The sequence below is a fragment of the Diorhabda carinulata genome, chromosome 3 (genome assembly GCF_026250575.1).
Source record: "Diorhabda carinulata isolate Delta chromosome 3, icDioCari1.1, whole genome shotgun sequence".
Taxonomy (NCBI): Eukaryota; Metazoa; Arthropoda; class Insecta; order Coleoptera; family Chrysomelidae; genus Diorhabda; species Diorhabda carinulata.
The window spans coordinates 17,069,846-17,090,378 of NC_079462.1; the positions used below are offsets into that span (position 1 = coordinate 17,069,846).

General features: G+C 30.6%; 1 protein-coding gene across 2 annotated transcripts in view; it reads right to left on the reverse strand.

Annotated features, from left to right (window-relative positions):
* Nucleotides 1–1,922: 1,922 nt before the first annotated feature.
* The window catches only part of LOC130891674 (serum response factor homolog), a 255,795-nt gene continuing 237,184 nt past the window's right edge, over nucleotides 1,923–20,533 (reverse strand). The window contains exon 4 of one of the 2 annotated variants that reach the window (XM_057796547.1): nucleotides 1,923–5,382. In XM_057796547.1, coding sequence (XP_057652530.1) covers nucleotides 4,990–5,382 — 393 coding nt within the window. In that variant the 3' untranslated portion in view covers nucleotides 1,923–4,989. Of the gene's footprint in view, nucleotides 5,383–13,473; nucleotides 14,296–20,533 lie in introns of those variants that run through there. The other variant, XM_057796546.1, reaches the window with a different exon arrangement.

The following is a 20,533-nucleotide window of genomic DNA, read 5'->3' on the forward strand; positions in this document are numbered from 1 at the left end:
TGTCTTATGTTTATTTCAATAAGTTGCTGAATGTTTTCACTAAAAGCGTACTCTTAAAGAATTAGAACAACCAATTACCGTGATTGTTTCTCCTTTTTCGGAGAAAGTTAAGATACCTACAGTTTTAGAACTGTTTTCAACCAAAACATGAATTGGTCAATTATTTAATTGCAACTGGGATTCTATATTTGGCCAGGTTTATTTATTAAGACATTTTCACTGAGAGACGTCTGAATCATTTTAAAAATAGGAGCTTACTTCTGCTTAATACATTCCATGACTTCTAGCATATGACACCCCTTCTGATTTCCTCAATGAAGCCTCGGAATACGAATATGTGTTTAATTCTTTATTGCTCACCATACTTGAATGCAACAGCTCTTAAATTACTGATAGTCAAAGAAAAACCTCGTGACTGCATGTCTTTTATATGCTTGCTCAGTATTTTTTCGTTGGCCGCACCAAAATAACCAAATTAAATTTTATCGCTATCACTCCCGTAAATACTATATCACTGAGGATATCTCTTCCTATTAATCAAATCAGTTTCTCAAATTTGAAGATTATTTTCAGGTTAAAATCTTCAATTAGATCGAATATTTGAAATTCAAATTACTTACTTTTCCATTATTTTTACGAAAAAAAAAAGTCACCAACAAACGAAACGAACTAAATTGAAAGTAGTACCATCGGCATTAAAACCAGAAATTTTTTCTATTAGCTATCTCTCGCTTGTAGCCATCTCCCTGGGAATTACCCTAAGAGCTTATCCTAATGTCCAATTGAATCGGTTTTCTTTAAACCAGCGTAGGTTTTTTTTTTTTCGATTTTCAGGTTTTGTTTTTTTGGTTTTGTAGTCTAAACATCAGAATACATCGATTTTTGTTAAAAGGGCTATATTTACACGAGTGGAAATAAGTCAAATCAGCATTTTAATTTTTTGATTTATTTTAAAAAGGCGCGAGTCCAAAAGAGTTTTTTTTAAAAGGCGTAAGTCCACTTCCTCTAGGGTTTCTGTTGTTTGATTTCTGGGTTTTCGCCTCTTATTTGCAGTCAGCTGTTACTGCTCATTTTTGTCTATTGTTATTATAACCTCACAAATATTGTAGTGGATGTTACTAAACATCCTTGTACAGTCTTTCTAGGCGACACAACATTATTTATGTACCACGAGGGTATAGTACGAAAAAGCCCTAATGAGTTTTGCTTTTTTTTAATGAAAACCTGAAATCAATACACTGTTCAGTTCTGTTCAGTGATAACTGTTCAGGCCAAAACAAAAACCAAGCGATGTCAAGGTTCTGCTATACCTGACAGATTCAGGTCGGTTCCAGAAGGTCACTCAGTATTTCCCTGTTCGCGGCCACAGTTTCCTCCTGTATGACAGAGATTTCGGAAAAATATCTAATGCCTTAAAGAAACACGACCGCATTTTTGATGTTCATGACATAATTTTGCAAAACTCATCACGGTTTAATAAGTTCACTGTTCATGAGGTTACATCATCTCATATAGTTTTAGAGTTCAGAAAATGGCAAAATAAGTTTTACAAAGAATCTTGTTTATCACAAGAAACAAAAGAACAAAACACAGATAAGAAGGATAAAATGTACTCTATTTATGTTCGTTTATGGATTTAAGTTAAAAGGATGTTTGAAGCCTAACCTACAATATATGTTATTATTCGTCATAACTTTTTACTGGCTAAGACGAAAGAAGATACTCTCTTCCCACTTTCGTTTAAGATATTAAAAAACTGAGAGCCTACATTCCAGATGAGCATCGGGGGTTTTTCGAAGAAATTTGTGACTGGACAACTGATGACAGATTTCAAGAGATTGATTACCAGCGATTTCGAGGCTGAAGAAACCATCCATGACCCATAAATCAGAAATATGGCCTAAAATCTACATTTTAATATCTTTTTAGTAAACCGTAAATATTGTCTTACATTAAAAATAACAGCTTTACTTGAAATTCAATTGTTTTTTATCTCTTTTTTTAAAGGGGCGATCGTTCTTAAAATTTTTAGAGGTATATAACTACAATTATGAATAAAGATAGAAGTGTAAAATTTTGAATTCTGTTGTAAATTGAATATCTTTACATTTTGACATTTTTTAAGAAATATTTTAAGTGAAATATTTTGATTTAAGCAGTTTTTTCTTAGTTGTCCCAAAGTTTACTTTCTTGGAGTTACACCTGTTACAAAAACCGAATCAATTATAAAGAGCAAATTTAAAACGTAATATTGTTTTCAACTTATATTTCGTTATTTTCCACTGAAAAAAATTTGTATGTAGAACCCGCAAATCATAAATTTAATGAATTTTTTTCTCATACAACATTTGACAGCAACTTTAAAACTTAATTAATAAATGAGCAACTACATAAATACTACTCTCATAAAATCGATCCAACGTTTGATACTCGTGCAACAAAATTCACGAGGTGAATGCTCGTATGAAATTACGGTGGTAACTAAAATTGAGTTTTTATTTTGTTCTTTCTAAAATATTAGTAATACGAGAAACTTGAAATTCTGTGATTTACATGCACTCACAAAGCTTTATAAATTAAAATTATAACTTAAAATCTGTATTTTTTTTCTCAAAACCCATAGCTACTGAGAAAAGGGAATAGACACCATAATTTATAATTTTTTTAATAAATTGAATGGAAAACAGTAAAATGTAATGAGACTCATAATAAATTCTAAAAATAACCAACTCTTCCTAGTTTTTGTTACAACGTTTCAGAATAGTAGGCCGTTGTCACTTTGACAATAATTTATTTACCATGTTTACTTAATGTTTATTCAAATTTTAGTAGACTGATGTCAAAAAATATTGTTGATAACGAGTGAATTTTTGGCTAGTATCTTTTTGGCAACACTGTTTTTGACAGATGACGCGTGAATCGTGTCTTGTGTCATTGTCAAACTTGTTCAGTATAATTTAATCATGAATCGACTTACGAACGAATAACGCTTGTAAATGATTCAATTTTACTATGAAAATTCATGCTCTATTAAGAGAGCGCATCGGGCAATTCTTCCAATTTAGTAGTTTGGTCTGCCTACTGAGGCAACTATTCGGAAGTTTGTGACTAAATTTCAAACCCAGTTTACACTATTGAACATTAAACCACTAATACGCAAAGATACATTGAGGACCGAAGAAAATTTTGCGGCTGTATCCGCCAGTGTTACTGATGACCGTGAATCGTGGAAAACGTGGAAAATTTTGCGAAAGAATTTGGGTATGAAACCTTATAAGATACGGCTGGTGCAAGAATTGAAGCCTCAAGATATCCCACAACGTCTTACATTTGGTGAATGAGCGCTGGCAAAGTTGGAGGGAAATCTACTTTTTTACCGAAAAATTGTGTTCAGCGACGAAGCTCATTTCTGGTTGAATGGAAACGTCAACAAGCAAAATTGATGCATCTGTAGTTAAGACCTGCCAGAAGCATTCCAAGAGCTACCAATGCATGCCGAAAAAGTCACTGTTTGGTGTGGATTATGGGCCGGCGGCATCATCTTCAAAAGCGACGATGGTCGGAACATTACTGTGAATGGCGAGTGCTACGGTGAGATGATTGAAGATTTTTTTGTCCAAAATGGAAGAATTGGACATGCCTGACATGTAGTTTCAAGAAGACGGTGCCACATGCCACACGGCACGCGGAACAATGGCCAAATTAAAAGCCGCCTTAGGTGAACAGTACATCTCACGTTTGGTTCAATTGGCCGCTTAGATCGTGTGATTTAACGCATTTGGACTATTTCTTGTGGGGGTTAATGCTAATATCTACAGGGATAAATAAGCAACGATTGATCTACCGGAAGCCAATATTGAAGCATTTATTCGATATGTTGGAGAGAGTGTGCCAAAATTGGACCTTGCGCATGGGCTATCTAAAGCGGGCCGCGGCCAACATTTCCATGAAATCATCTTCAAACATCAAATTATACTGATCGTTCTATCGATTCCAATTTTCTAAAAGTTTTTGTGTTTTTTTTTTTAAAAATTCAATACTATACCTCTTGAAAAATGACTGATTAGTAACCAATCGAAGTTTACTTTTAAGTTTGTAGGTTGTTATTTTTGCATTATCTGTATATTGTAACATGTATACAAAAACCGGAATGGCCGACATGAATGACGCCTTATTATTCCGTATTTGCACGTATTCACAACCGCTTATCCGAAACTGGAATGTTAAAAAAAAGTTCAACCAACACTGGTCATTTCCGGATAGTTAGAAATGTAGTGGTAGTACAAGAAATTTTAGATTAAATTGTTGTAAACCCAGAAACAAGCACTAGAATAATCGCCAACATCCTAAATATCAGCTATTCATCTGTGTAGTGAGTTTTAAGAGAGCAGCAGTTATATCCTTACCACATCCAATGGGTTCAAGCTCTTTTATATTAATATTTATCAACGTGTTAGATTTTGTGAATTGTTAACATCCGAAATCATCAATTTTCAAATAATGTACCGTTGGATTTGTCGAGTAGGCCAACATTAGCCTCCTCGATCTCCAGAGTTAAATTCTCGACACACGCCCCAATATTTAGCAAATGGGTGGGCTGAGGAAATTTTGTTAAAGGAAAGACCCATTTTAATTTCATACAAGCAATCACCTCCAAACTTGTTGCATGAATTTAGAAGCACCATGTATATGCATAAGTAAATGAAAATGTATCGATAACTAAAAAATATTTAGGATTTATACAATTCATCTCTTACCTTTTTATGTAAAATATTTTGAATTTTGCTGTGAAAATTCGAAAACAAAATCCACACTTTCATTTGATACAAATTTCTTATTCAATCCATAATTATATTTTTATGCTACTTCGTAGAAATCTTGTTTAATTTTACATAGAAATACTTAGCCCTTTATTGATTTTGATTAATTATAATATAATCGAAGGTTTGTCTTCGAGATAATCAAATGAACTATGATTTGGTCAAATGATCATTTCCTTTTCGATAAATCTAATTCACCTTGACCGTTCGACGCCACCATTGATAACGGAATAGTTATGAATTGCCGATGAGTATTACTACCATCTGTCGGAGCTAAACTTAGTAGTACACCTCCCGTAGTAGGCGCTGCTGTGTACATCATTCCTTCCGGTGTTTGATAGACCAATGGTGCTAAAATTGGATTATGTTGGGATTTCGTTGTTGATGTTGAAGATTGTGTGGATGTGACGGGAGTTTTACTTGATGGAAATGGAGATGAGGGTGGTGATACTGAAGAAAAACTAGGAATATCTGATTGTGCAAAACCTGATGAAGGGTTTTCTGTATCCATCTCACCATCACTACCACTGTAACTTGATTCGGCCCCTGATATGTTTTCATTCTGAAAAAAAAATTAGTGTTATCAATTGCAAAGCCTCTTTAACAGAAATATGTGGTTGTATAACTATTTTCGACCACTATTCCTTCAAATAAATAATTCTATTACAAGTGACATTTGAGCTTTGTGGTTTTTCTCATAATTAAAAAAACATATTTTCAGTTTCTTACGACTTTTGAATGAATCCAATTGAAAAACCTTGCGTAGAATATTTGTCCTGGATATATACCTATATTTCAAATCTATACAAATCATTTAGATTTATTGACATAAGCGTTCTAGTTTTTGGATTCGGCAATCCAAAACCGAAGTGTATTCTTTTTAATATGTGTTTCGAACTTTCGAATACTTATGTATAGATGGTAACATAAGATTTATCGTATGTATTTTATGCGGAAACATTTACTTCCGGAGATACCGGAAGTGGCCATTATCTCAGGAATCGAACCATGGATAACTAGATCTCATCAAGATCTATCTGTATGTGTAAAGTCATGATGATTGACGCATGCGGAGAAGTGTTTCTGTAAAAAAAGTATGAAAATGCATTATTTTTATCAAAAAACCTAACCTAACCTAACCTTAAAAAAATTACTAAATTTTCATTTTATCTACTGATTTTTCGTGAGAATAATGCATTTGCATACTTTCCACAGAAACTCTTCTGCGCATGCGCCAATCATCATGACTTTTCACACACAGATAGACCTTGATAAGATCTATAAAACAACAAAGTACAATTAAAACGCCCATAAATTAGTTGGTAAAGATTACTTTCCAATTATGTTCAAAATACAATGTAAAAATATGAAAAAAAGTATAACAATATTGAAAATCATCTACATCAATTAATTGAGGATTGATATATCTTGAATTTTGTTTTTTTCTTTTGAAAAAATTATTAGATTCATATGATACAACAATCGGTATTAAAATTTTACGCTTGAGTTAAATATAAAGTTTATTTATTATGGTTGCTATTCAAATCGTTATGAATTTTCATTAGTTAGATAATGAATGACATTAAAATTTTATAGGTTATATGAATGACGTTGATTATTTATTGGTTAGATTATGAATGACATTAAATTTTTATAAGTTGGATTAAGTTAAATCGCTATGTATGAAGTTGAATTTTACAGGTTAGATAAATTGGTGACTGATGACATTGAATCTGCTTTTCAAAATATAAAAGATATGCATAGATTACACTTATTGGTTATAGGTTATTTAAATCTGTTTTTTTATTAATACACTGATCATTTCGAGCCATATGTGTTGTTTCCAAAAAACAAGTGTTTTTTGTAGTTGCTTTCAGTTGTCACAAGTTAATGTAAAATGTACTATAAAGAATTCGTTTCGAAAGATATGGGACTTAGACTTCAAGAGCTTTACTGGGTAGTTGATATAAAATCGCAGCTGTCATTACAAAATAAAATTCTAGTATATAAAATCATTATGAAGCCCATTTGGACATACAGAAAGCAGCTGTGGGGAACTACTTCCCAGTCAAATCTAGAAATCATACAAAGATTCCAAAATAAGATTAAGAGAATTTTAGTCCAGTTCCGTCATAGAAAGAGATACCATTGAAAGTGAAGTTTTATATAGATTTCATAGAAAATAATTAAATTCATAAAAGTTATGTTTAATGTGGAAAAATATAATTGAGAATGGTTACATAAGGGGGTCATCCCATGCGATGGACTCAAAAAATCGTTTTTTTTTTCATAAATTGCTTTCTTAACATGTCTAGAATACGGTAGTAAAGTGATTTTTGAAAATTCGAAGTCCTTTTAAAGATACAGCAGATAGAAGAAAGACCTATTCGGAGGGATGAATTGGCAGTTGGGGTCCGGGCCTATTGTGTACCGTCGACTTTATACCTGTCCCCCCTGCATATACATTTATACAAGTTTCTACAGGCTTAAACAGAAATTTCTATAGTTATTCTATAGCCGATTGAGGGTTTTTCTCAAAACTGTGTTTTTCAAACTTTCCTCCATCTTACCTCAAAAACGGCTTGACCGAATGAATTGAAATTTATAGGGCACACTTAACACATGTAAACGTATGAAATAAAATTTCGATTTTTCATAGCAGAAACCAAAAAAACGCAAAATTCGCAGCTTTCATTTCAAATGTCTACCAAAAGTCCAATTTTTTATATATTCATTTGATAATAATCCATTCCGTGCATTTAGGCTTACAGATTAGACCGCCGTTTTTTTTTTATTTCAGATAAGCCAATCATCCGGAATCATGAAGGAAGTGTGAGCTTATTTTTTCGAGGCGGGGGTGTTCAGTGTTCAGAACGCTGTAACTCAAGTTTTACACAATATTTTTAGCTTAAAATTTATATTTATACTGTCGAAATATATGTTAATAAATAATAATAAACTTAAAGCTCTATCTATTTACTGGTCGTAGAAAATAAACTTAGAATTTAGGCTGTAAAAATTTATTTATTATTTAAACTGAGAACTTTCATTGTTCCTTGTTGTGATCGAATACTTTGAGTATCAATTTTTTTTCGTAAGTTCAAAAACTCAAATTTTTTCAGCTCCTACCAAGCGCTGGTCAGCTCTGAAATCTAATTTATTTTATATACCAAATTTAACTTCAAAACCTATATCGAATACTCGATGGTCTAGTAGAATAGATGCAATAATTCTCTTAAAAAGATTTATGATGCTCTATTTTAAATAAGTGAAGGAAGGAATCATTGAAAGTAATGTGAAAAAATTGGTTGCAAAATTGGCCAAAAAATGCAAAATTTTGAACTCATACACATTCTTATGTTGTGATATAATATTTTAATTAAAGTTAACACTGGAAAATTATTCAAAAACAGAACTTTGATATTGCTTAGTGCTATAATCATTTAAATAATTTGTTGAAAGCTCACCGCTTCGATAAAGGTTTCAATGATCTATTGATTTTTGCTAAAGAAATAGCTTCCAACTTAGAACATAGAACCTTAATTCAAAAGACAAAGTCTAAAACTGCGAAAAATTAAAAAAACATTTTGATTATGGGTGTGACAAGTTCCAGGTTCATTATTTTTTAATGCTCTAGATCTAATCATAACATCAGTGGATGATGAAAAATTCCAATTACTTTCTATTTACAAATTACAAAAATTTGGTGAAAAAGTTGTTGAGTCGCCAGAAAAAACTTTAATTTATACGACAATTAACTTAGTGGATTTTCCTAATATGATCATAATATTTCGTATGTTATTAACATTGCCTGTTTCAGTTGCTACTGCAAAACTATCTTTTTCTAAACTAATTATTTTTGCTTCCATTTTAATCGAATTGGACCAGTTAAAAAAATTAGACGAAGATTTGAAGAATTAGCGAAAATTAAAGTACGAAAAACTCAATGCACTTGGTTTTTGAAATTGATGAATTTGTTTTTTTAAAAGAAACAAAATTTAAAACGCCGCAATTCTTAACTAATTAATTCTCAGACTATAGCACTGAAATATATTAGAGTTAGTACACCTTGGTGTTGAATTTTACGACATCCCACTACGAATATATATGATATTGTGATTATACACGTTATTATACTTGAAATTCCTCCATATTTGTAAGTCAAATTTGAAATTTCAAACCTTGAAATTATGAAAGGAATATTGGTCTTGTCCTATCTTTGACACAGTCAAGATTTTGGTGGATTTTGTTATAGAAAAAGGCATTAATTTATAATTTTAAAGAAAATAATTAAAAGTTTATTCAAAAGAAATTATGTGTGATGAAAAAAAAAATATGAATAAGGAAAGTTAAATATATGAAATTTAGAGTTTATGTTGTAAAAAAGAATATATACTGAGATCAAAGACTATAAATGAATTAAAATTTTAAATGAACATTTAAAATATTAATAAATTACGTAATTGTATGATATATGGGTGATTCCGTTCTAACTGTGATTTTTTGTATTCAAAATTTCAAGATTTTAAAATTTAACTTTTCTAACTTTTTTATGCATATTATTCATCTATTTTACTGTAAAAATAAAACTCTAAGAGGAATTTACTACAACTTCAAAGTATCACGAGCAAGACACAAATGTCGAATTTTGAGTTCCACGGTACTGACTCATTTATCCACGGTACTGACATGGTAACTTAAGATATTAAACAACAAGTGCATCAATTTTCCTCAGTTTGATCATAAACATTAGAATTTATAAGGTAATTAGTTTAATTATTTGTTACGACAAAAAAAATTAATAATTTATCGGTAAATTCTAGGAATGGACATGACACGGTACTGACATTCAAGTGATGTAGTATAAGTTTTCTTTAAGTGGCAAGTTATATTGTATAAAAATAATGTTTAAATATCTTAAGAATTATTCAATTAACACAAAATTTTTATTAATTGATTATTAATTAATGACTAGTACAAAAAAACAATACAGGACATTGAATATCACAGTTAGAACGGAATCACCCATATGAACTATTGAGAAAGACAGTGAATCAAAAATCCTTATAATTTAAGTTAAAAACTATGAAATTTATAATATTGTGTACACCACTTTATTAAGGAGAAAAACGTGCGCCTATGGAATGGATGAACGAAGGCGCGCCTATGGAGTGGAGGGACAAATGCGCGCCTATGGAGTGGATGAACGAAGGCGCGCCAATTAAAGCGAAGGTTACACTATCTCAGAGGTGAAGGTGTTTTGTACCGTATTTTAGTACAAGAGAAGAGTAATTGGGGTCTATTTTCTTACTGAACAACGAACTGTGAACGTGCACTATTATAGTAACGCCAGGCTGCATACAACTCGACTTACAATATAAACGTTTAACGAATTAACTTGGGAAACACTGGAACACCCTCCTTATAGTCCAGATTTGTCGCCATGCGACTATTATTTATTTGGCGCATCAAAAGAGGGACTGCGATTTAAAAGTAATCCGGAGATGGAATCCTTCGTATGCGGATGGTTACGTGACAAGCAGAGAGATACAAAAAAAGAAATCCGAAAGCTTCCGGAGAGACAGCAAAAGTTTGTAGAATGTGAGAGAGACTATATAGAAAAACTGTAAAGGATTTCAGCTCTGTATCTTAATAATAATATTTTTTATAGCTCAATTCCGGCTTATATTTGAATCACCATCGTATTATAGAACTTGAGAGATTAAGAACTTGAGAGTTAATAGTAATTATTTGTCTTTGTCAGATGCGATATTAATCCCCCACGTAAACTAGTCTAGATCTTAGGGAGGCGCGCCCCACAGGAAGCGTTCCGCTGTTTTTAGGATAATTGAAAGAAAACACGAAATTTTTGGTGTTACAAACTTTATTCGAATGGAGTTTCATATTTTCAGCATAGTTGATAACAATAAATTTAAGGCACCACTATAATCTTACATACTAAATTTGTTAATACAATTGATATATTTGTGAAATAAGGTACATTGTCTGGACAATTTCCATTAGAAGATATTTTTTGTTAGAAATAACAATAGAATATAAATAACAATAAGATCGAATAGAAATATGTTTTGTGGTCATTATTTCAGTAAGAGCTTGGGAATTGTATTAAATAAGAAGAACAACTAAGCACACACACATACCTATAGGTTCCCTATTGTTAACTAATGTATATAAAGCTGTGTGCGCATATAGTATAAATAAAAGTCAAGGGATTTTCATAAATCATGTGAAAATTTGTTATTTTCGTGAATATTTATCTAGATTTCAAGTAGAAAATTTATTCAAAATAACAAGTAAAACTTTGACGTTTTGACATATTTCGGTTTACGTCAAAATATGACTTGACATTGACATTGACATTTTGCGTCATTACATCAATCAATATATCCTAACCTACAATATGAATATCAAAATGGGAATAAAATCAAAATAGAAATGTGTTGGTACAATTCAAAGATATGTAGCAGCCATCAAGTGAATTATTCGTACTTGCATCAAAATTTATAAAATAGAGCTTCAAATTATACTTAAATTATTAAGGTTTTTTTTATCATTGATAGTTTATGAATCATTCATAAAAATTCTTTTTTGTGATTTAATGTATGTTATTTTGATATTTCATGGTTTGTTGATGCAGTTTTATTTTTTTTATTGTATTGCTGAGGACCTTTTCATCGATTATCTATTTTTTGAGATAAAAAACTGCATTAACAAATCATGAAATATCAAAAACACACACTTCAAATAACAAAATTTATGAAACTGAAAGCTATCAATGATAAAAAATGAACAAATATGAAATTTGTTGATTTTGGTTGCTATTCAATTGTTTTTCCCAAATTCAAGTCTGTCCAATTGAAAGTTATGTTAGTTTAGTTTGATTGAATTGATTTGAATTTTGATGGAGAATAAAATCAAAATAGAAACATGTTGTTAACAAGAGAAATTCATTTTTCTTTGTTGGTACAATTCAAAAATAAGTAGCAGCCATATCATTTAAAGTATTCGTACTTGCATCAAAATCTATAAAATAGAGCTTCAAATTATACTTAAATTATTAAGGTCTTTTTTATCATTGATAGTTTATGAATCATTCATAAAAATTCTTTTTTGTGATTTATTGTATGTTATTTTGATATTTCATGGTTGATGCATTTTTATTTTTTTTATTGTATTGATGAGTACCTTTTCATCCATTATCTATTTTCTGAATTCTGATATCAAAAACTGCATTAAAAACCCATGAAATATCAATTACACTGAGGAAAGAAAATAAATAATGTTGCTTTCTTTGGTGAGATTAGGTGGCGCGTGGATTCGAGTAACTCTTCATCGTCAATGTTTTCTTTTTCATCATCATTCATTATTATTCATTAATTTAGACAAAACATCGGATAAAACGAATTATTTCAGAAAATTAAAAATTTAAGGTTATGCAAAATCATCGAGGTGAAACTGTCAACTGTCAACATTGAAGTGGCTAGAGTCATATTTAAGGAAGTTAAAGTTATCTACTTCAGAGCGTCCCGAAAGTGTTTTGCAGTCTGTCACTTTCACTACATGGAAGACTCAAAACGCAAATTTCGGTATGTAAATGAATACAGAACGAACAACTTTTAGTATAATGACTTACCCTATCATAATTCAACTTTATTCGTAACAACTCAAGCTAACATAACTTTCAATTGAATAGAATACAATTGAAAAAAAATTGGATAGCAACCACAATCAATTAACTAATTTTACGTATTATCTATAACACTATATTGTACAGTGGATTACTAATCCTGTGCTGATCTGGAAACATTTTGATATTCATTGGTTCGCATTTTTCTCTTCGTTTTTGTATGTTCGAGTTCTATTTTGGTGAGACTTAACTTTTTTGGAATGTTAAGACCTTTAATAATAATGCTGTACAAATAATTTCTATAGACAGAATAAATTGGAAATCTATGAAAGCTGTGAATTGGCGTATCATATTCATACTCTATTCTTTACGTTTGAGTTAGTGTGAAAATATGGTTTATGATTGATCCTCCAGACCTAAACCTGAATTGATAGTCTACAATCAATTTTTCTAGTAGCGCGTAGTTTTTGCATTAATCTTTTTTCCATTTCTATTGTATTGGTACCATTTTCCACACTTCTGAAGTTGTCTTCTGTTCCCATATACTATTAATTCATAGATTCTCGTCTTTAGTATAGTTCCATGGTATTTAATCAATTCTGATCATATTTCTTCTCCTTCTTCAGCAGATTTATCATTCTTTTGCATCTGTATGGTTTCTAGTAATTCTTGGTGGCAATAAATTTCCGTTATTATTCCAATCTTGGGTTGTAATCCATTGTCCTCCATCTACTCCTGATTTCAATATTTCTTTCAAGTGATCGTCCCATCTTCGTATCATTTCCGAAAAACCGAAAAACATACGATAATTTGGGAAATAATTAAAAATTAAATTAATTAATTAATTGAATAATTAAAAACGTTCTATTTAGTTCTAATACTACAGAATTTCATACTAAGCTTATATATTTTTGATATTAAATCTTCTGGGTAACCCGTAAGACAAATCAAATGAAAATAGTAAGGATCCGTATATTTTTAAAAACTCTCAATAAAAATATGGTAATTTTTTGAAAAATACATTTTTATTATATTTAATGTAATATATACTATTGAAAAATGTAACTCTGTACACTGATAAACATGAAATGATATACATATTAACACCAAAACGAATTGTCACAATCACACAAATCAAAGGGAAAGGGAAAGGGAAAAATGCACCGTATCTTATGATGAATCACAGTTTGTTTTAACTTTGGCATTTGTTAGATTGTCCATATTCATTCCACTCATTGGAATAGCAACAAATTGAGGTTGGGTAATATTTGGTCCTTGTAGTAATCCTAAAATCATTCCATCAGGTGTTGAAGCATATCCCATACCAGCGGGTGTCTGTAAAACTAATGGAAGCGCTTGAAGTCTATTGGAGTTAGCTCCGACTGAAGTAAGTACCGTTGGGTTTGTACCAACAGACAACAACGGAGTATTAGTGGAAGATACGAACGAAGATGTAGTATTTGTAGGTAAAGCACATGCAGCCTCTGTTACCGGTATAGACGTACTAGCTGTGGAAGAAGCTACATAAATGCCTTCAAATCTTGACGTCGGAATATTATTTACAGTGCCATGAGAAAATGTAATCTCTTTTCTTTGATCTTTGGTTGTTGTTGTTGATTGTGAAATTGTTGATGATTCGTTACCGTTATTTTCTGGTTTTTCTTTAGGGTTAACGTTATTTGTGACGTATTTTTCCTTTTTATTTATAGCACGATCACCTTCAGTTTCTTGAGATTGGTTCATTGAAATGCTACTTTCCCTATTGTCTATACAGTCCTCACTCATTTCCATATCATCACTATCACTGTCAGAAGCGGTGTCACCATCCTGAAACAAACAAAAAACTCAATAAATATTTTTGTCATTTAGTAATGTTGTTTGGTATTAATGTTTTGTTTTCTGTAATTTAACACGACAATAGCAAACGAAGGAATTTAGAAAAATTAGATACGAAAGCACGACCGATAAAAGCAGGAAATTTATTGCCAAAATAGCAAGCGAACACATTAATGTAATAAGACTGTAGAAAAATATAAATAATAAAAGTGAAGGTACGATATAGTCTGTTTAACTTCACCAGTTTTCTCGTTTGTTTTGATGATTTCAAGTTGTATCTTAAAAAAAAATTTAATTTAAAAAAGTTAATAGTTTTTAGTTAGGTCTTATTTTCATCGTATTATAGTTCAAATTTGTTGTTATTACACCAACCTCACTAAAACCTGGTAACTATTTTTGATTCCTTGATAATTTTTTCGAGTTTTCGACTGACTGAGGCCCAGTTTATCAAATAGAATTTTTCTGAGATAAGTGTGAACAACACGACGACACGATAACTTTTATTTCTTGATTAAATTAGTCCGATCAAATTAGACCAAAAAATGAGAGTGAGGCTACATGAATTCCCAACAACCTGAAAATCAGTAATATTGTTTAAAATACAATTGAAAATGAAATTTGAATGTTCCCATCATTTCCGTGTATGGAAAAAACTATTCAAGGTCAAAGTTCAAAAAATTATTTTTTCGCGATTATCAGCAAAACGGTAAGTTTTATCATGGAAATACATTCCACAAAAATTGTAGATCATAAAATTATCTACAAAAAACGTATTACTACTTTTTTTCCTACGAGCCACCGTTTCTGAGATATAACGATTCAAAAAGTTTCAGATTTACTGTCGTATTTAATGGCACGAGAAATACCAAAGCTGCATACCAACATTGGAGAACTTTAGCACCATCTTCGTCAATTGATAATTTATTTGATGAACTTTGATAGTTTCAACCAGTCAACAGAAATTTCTTACAAATACTCACAAGTCGCGGTTCATTTCAATGTTGTAAGAAAAGTTTACTGCTGAAAATATATTGGTGAAACCATTAAAAACGACAACTTTTACAACTTTTTTAATAATTATTTCTCAGAAACATTGGCTTGCAGGAAAAAAGTATTGATACGTTTTTTGTAGATAATTTTATGATCTACAATTTTTGTCCAAAGTATTTTTATGCTAAAACTCACCGTTTTGCTGAAAATTGCGAAAAAATCATTTTTTTGACCTTTGACCCTGAATAAAATTTTTTCCATATACGGAAATGATGGGAAACATTCAAATTTTATTTTCAATTGTATTTTAAATAATTTTCAGTGTGATGGGAATTTGTGTAACTTCGAATGTCTAAATTGACTGGATTAAATTGTAATAAGCCAATTTACTGGAAGATAGCCGATAGCCCAGTAATTTGAGGATTGTTTTATGAAATACATTTGGTTTCCGGTTTGTGTAAGCTTTGACAATTTTTACTTGTGAGAGAACATTCCTCAAACGTCACTTGTGGATAAAATAAAGAAGAAAAACCCATCTGGAATTTTATCTGACTGTTAATATCATTTAAAGGATATACATAATATACTAAAAGAGTCGCCTGACTGATTAATGTGAACTATAACGTTGTTCCATCCAAGTGTTTTTATTGAACCGTCATATAGATTTCGATAGTAATAATAAAAACAAGAATTATATTTTATCTAAGTTGGCAAAAATTTAATGAATACAGTATCCGTGTTTGTTGATTCAAGTTTCCAACCAATGATTATTGTACTTTTTTGTTTTAGTTCAGGGCGTAATGGCGCATTCATTTGCAAAATGGTTTCAATTCGTAATTTTTTTTTAAGTCCGGGAGGTCTTCCTGATGATATCTTTTGAAGTTATTGTTTGAACAACGAAAACAACTTTAATTACCGAAAAAGTTATCTAAATTGTCTTAAAAATGAAAAAAATTCTCATCACATAAAGTCAATTGGAAAATTCAATATATTAATATTAGAAACAGTAATAATAATTTTTTTAACGTATTATCATTGGAAAACAGCGAAAAAAATTCAAAAATATAATATATAATATATATATATATATATATATATATATATATATATATATATATATATATATATATATATATATATATATATATATATATATTATAATATATAATATAATAATAATTATAATTTAAATAATCTTAAAGACATCGAAGAACTTCAAAAATTAATGTTTCAGGATGAAGCTGAAACGGAAGAAGATATGGAGGAGGAATATAATATTGAGGAGCGCGAAAGAGATTCAAAAACTGAACAAGAAGCTACTGCAGATGAGGAAGATTCAGAAAATGAGAGTTACTTTGCTGAAAAACGTAAGGGCAAAAGAGATAAAGAGAAATTCAAGTGCTTTCATCAAAAAGAATATGATATAAAAGTGGAAATATTATTGGCAAATTGCCAGGGGTAATAGGTGGGGCTAAATCAGCCAAAACTCCTTTAGATTGCTGGAGCTACCTAATGAATGATGAAATTTTACAGATTATTGTGCAATATACTAACCAGTACATTGAAAGCATAAGCAATTTGTTTCAGCGCGAAAGAGATGCAAAACGTATTGATATCATCGAATTGAAAGCCTTTAAAGGTTTGCTAATTTTGGCTAGTGTTCACAGAAGCAACAGACAAAGTCTAGAAAATCTTTGGGGATCAGATGGAGATAGCATTGAAAAATTCCGATTGTTTTTTAGTATCAAAAGTTTCAAATTTATTTTGCGATGTCTGCGATTTGACCATCGGACGGATAGTAATGAAAGAAAATTACCAGACAAATTTGCACCCATTAGACAAGTTTTTGATCGTAAAAAATTGTCAAAACGTAATCGTTGACGAAAAATTGGAAGGATTTCGTGGAAGATGTAGCTTTGCTCAATAGATCCCGAATAAATGGAATTAGGATTAGGATAGAATGGAATTAAGATTTATGCACTTGTTGATGCCAAAGTCTTTTATTTATATAATTTGAAAATATACGCTGGACTGCAGCCCGAAGGTCTTTACCAATTAAGTAATTGTCCATTGGATGTAGTTATGAGAATTTATATAAGCCCATATACCAATCGGGACGAAATCTAACTGCCGACAATTTGTTTTCCAGTTTTGAACTGACATAAGAGTTTTACGAAAGAAGAAACTGTCAAAGATTGGCAATGTGAAAAAAAATAAGCCTCAACTTCCAATAGAGTTTATTACAGCTAAAAACACAGTCTTTTCGTGTTCACAGATGGTTGTACCTTGGTTTTCTATATATCTAGGCCAGATAAATGCGTGCTTTTGGCAACAAGTATGAAGGAAGATAATTATATTGATCCTGAGAAGGGTGTTAAAATGAAACCTTCGATTATCACGTTTTATAATCAAACCAAGTACGGTGAAGATGCTGGAGATAAAATGTGTGCATCGTACAATGTGGCAAGACGTTGACCTACGGTTGTATACTTTTCCATGATTAATATGAGAAGTATTAATGCCCAAATTATCTATTTTGGAAATAATAAAAGTGTTGTTCGAAGAAAATCATTCCTGAAACTTTTATCCCACGAATTAACTGCATCTTATTTAGCTCGAAGGAGTTCTAACACTTCAGGGATGGATATGTGTATAAGTTACGCAACTGCAGATAAATAAGGTGAAGGAACGGATGAAAATAACGAAATTGTACGAAAAAGATGTGAAACGTGTCAAGAGAATCGAAATTTAACGAAATATAGTTGCAAAAAGTGCAAGAAACCTATTTGTTTATCGCATATCCGGTGCTATTTTTCAGAATGTAGTCAAAACGTTCATCGTATACTGCAACTAACAGAGGAAGAACTCGAATGATATTTTTTGATGTTTGTCAAGTTTTATAATGCGTTTTAATTTTTTTGTTATTGCCTGCACTGAATTGAACTGATATTAGTTTTTACCTTAACTTAAAACTTTTTTAATTTATTTATATGCTGTATTTGCTACTAGTCCATCTGTAATCATGTAATCGCATGTAATAAAGCAGTTTGGAAATAACAAAATTTAAATAATCACCCCAAAAATTTGATTTAACAAACATTTTGATCATTTTCAAACACTGCGGCCGACTGTAAAATTTTTTGGGCGCGCCCGCACGAAAGTTAAACAACGAAAAACTAAATAAACCAGAAAAAATGCATTTTTCGCAAATAATTGATTTTTTTATACTTTTTACAATATTTCGAATAAAAATAGTCCTTACACTCACTCCAACCCATTAATTATTACGAATTTGTTAAAATTGAAAATCGACGAGAATCCTAATTTTCTTGAATTAAGTAAAATACCTAAAAAATCGAAATGCTTCAATTTTGAATTTTTTATAGAGTATTTTATCTATATCAAGTAAAATATCCTAAATAGATATGAAAAATTTTGTGTTTTATCTGTTTTTAGCTGTTTTTCAACAATAATTCGTTAAAAAAATTATTATTACTCTTTCTAATATTAATATATCAAATTTTCCAACTGATAGCTTAATGTAATGACACTTTAAATTTTTTCGGCAATTGAAGTTGTTTTTGTTGTTTAAACAATAACTTCAAAAGATATCGAGTGTCATCTTACACTTTTATAATCAGGAACACCTTAATTAAGAATTAAAACAATTTAGCAAACGGTATGTAGCATTAATGGTTAAATATGTTAGTTGATTGCAGCTAATTAACTTAATTAACAATTTAGTTGCTTCACAAACATTACAAACTATTATTATTGATTAAACAAACAATAATTGAAATAATTATATTTCCAGATTAATATAAATGCATAAATTGTCAGTATCAATATCATATTTTGATAAAGACTTGAAGAAAAGTCGAAACGCAAATTTTATCTTTCAAAAATTAATAAAGAAACTAATTTTAAAACAGAAGAGACCTAAAATCAAGAACATTTAGAAGCATTAATATATCAAAAGGTCTAAGAAATCAAAGAAATTTATTTACAGATTATTTGTTATCCCTTTTGAAATGATTTGGAGATTATGACTATAATCGCATTTGTGCAATGTGTTTTATAATTTTTCTTCTTTTTTTACGGTAATAAACATTTCAAGCTAAATACAGGGACAGAAGATACCTGAAAATGTGCGCTCGATGCACCCACCTATATAATCTGTGCGCTCGATTCACCGTGCGCTCGATTCACAGTGCGCTCGATGCAGTTTTCCTTTTCAGTAGCGTGGACGTGATAAGTCTATATTCCCTCTAACTCTCGATATATACAAAAAAAGTAAACAACATATTCGTCAAATAAAATCTAGTAAATTTTTCCTGAGCAATGGAAACAAACCAAAACGAATTACAACTTTGTGATAATCCTTAATATGAAATGCAAATAATATTTTATAAATAATAAATCAAAAATTAAGTTTAAGCTTTTCGCACCACCGCTAAAATATCTTTCATTGTAGTATTTGTACCTTAAAATTATTATCTCGAATAAGGTCAAACGAATAGTTGTTATTACTTTTGACTTATTATTGATGATAGAGATTAACTCTAAGCAAAAACAATTCGTTGCTACAGTTCGAGAATATTATGCAGACATATGAGTGGCACTTATGAAGAGAGTTGCATATTTTCAATATCATATTTAATACTGCATTCCACTCGAATAAATAATAATTTATATCTAATTTTCTACAGGTACAATAGTTTTGTTCTATACAGTACGAGGATATATGGAAAAATTCTTAGCCTAATATAGAACCAAACAAAATTTCAATATCAAAATATTTTATTACTCAGCATATTCTCCTCTTAATTGGATACATTTATTACAGTAAACCTGAAACCTCTCTAGACCTTTAAAAAAAATGTTTCTTTTTGCTCTGCAAACCTGACGTTCACAGCTTTTATTACCTACTTGTTGGAAGAAAATTTACGACCTTTAAAATTTTAAAGAAAGAGATGATGGTCTGACGAAGCCAAAGCTAGTGAATAAGGGGGATGTTCTAGTGATTCAAACCTTAAATCACGAATTTTTTGCATGGCAACATGAGATATGTGTGCAGGGGCATTGTCTTGCAAAAATAAAACATCTTTGGATAGCTTTCCCCGTCTTTTCTCTTTAATTTTTTCCCGTAGAGTGGTCAGTAATGTTGAATAGTAATATCCAGTTATTGTTCTACCCTTAACCAAAAAATCAATCATGATTACTCCACATCAATCCCAAA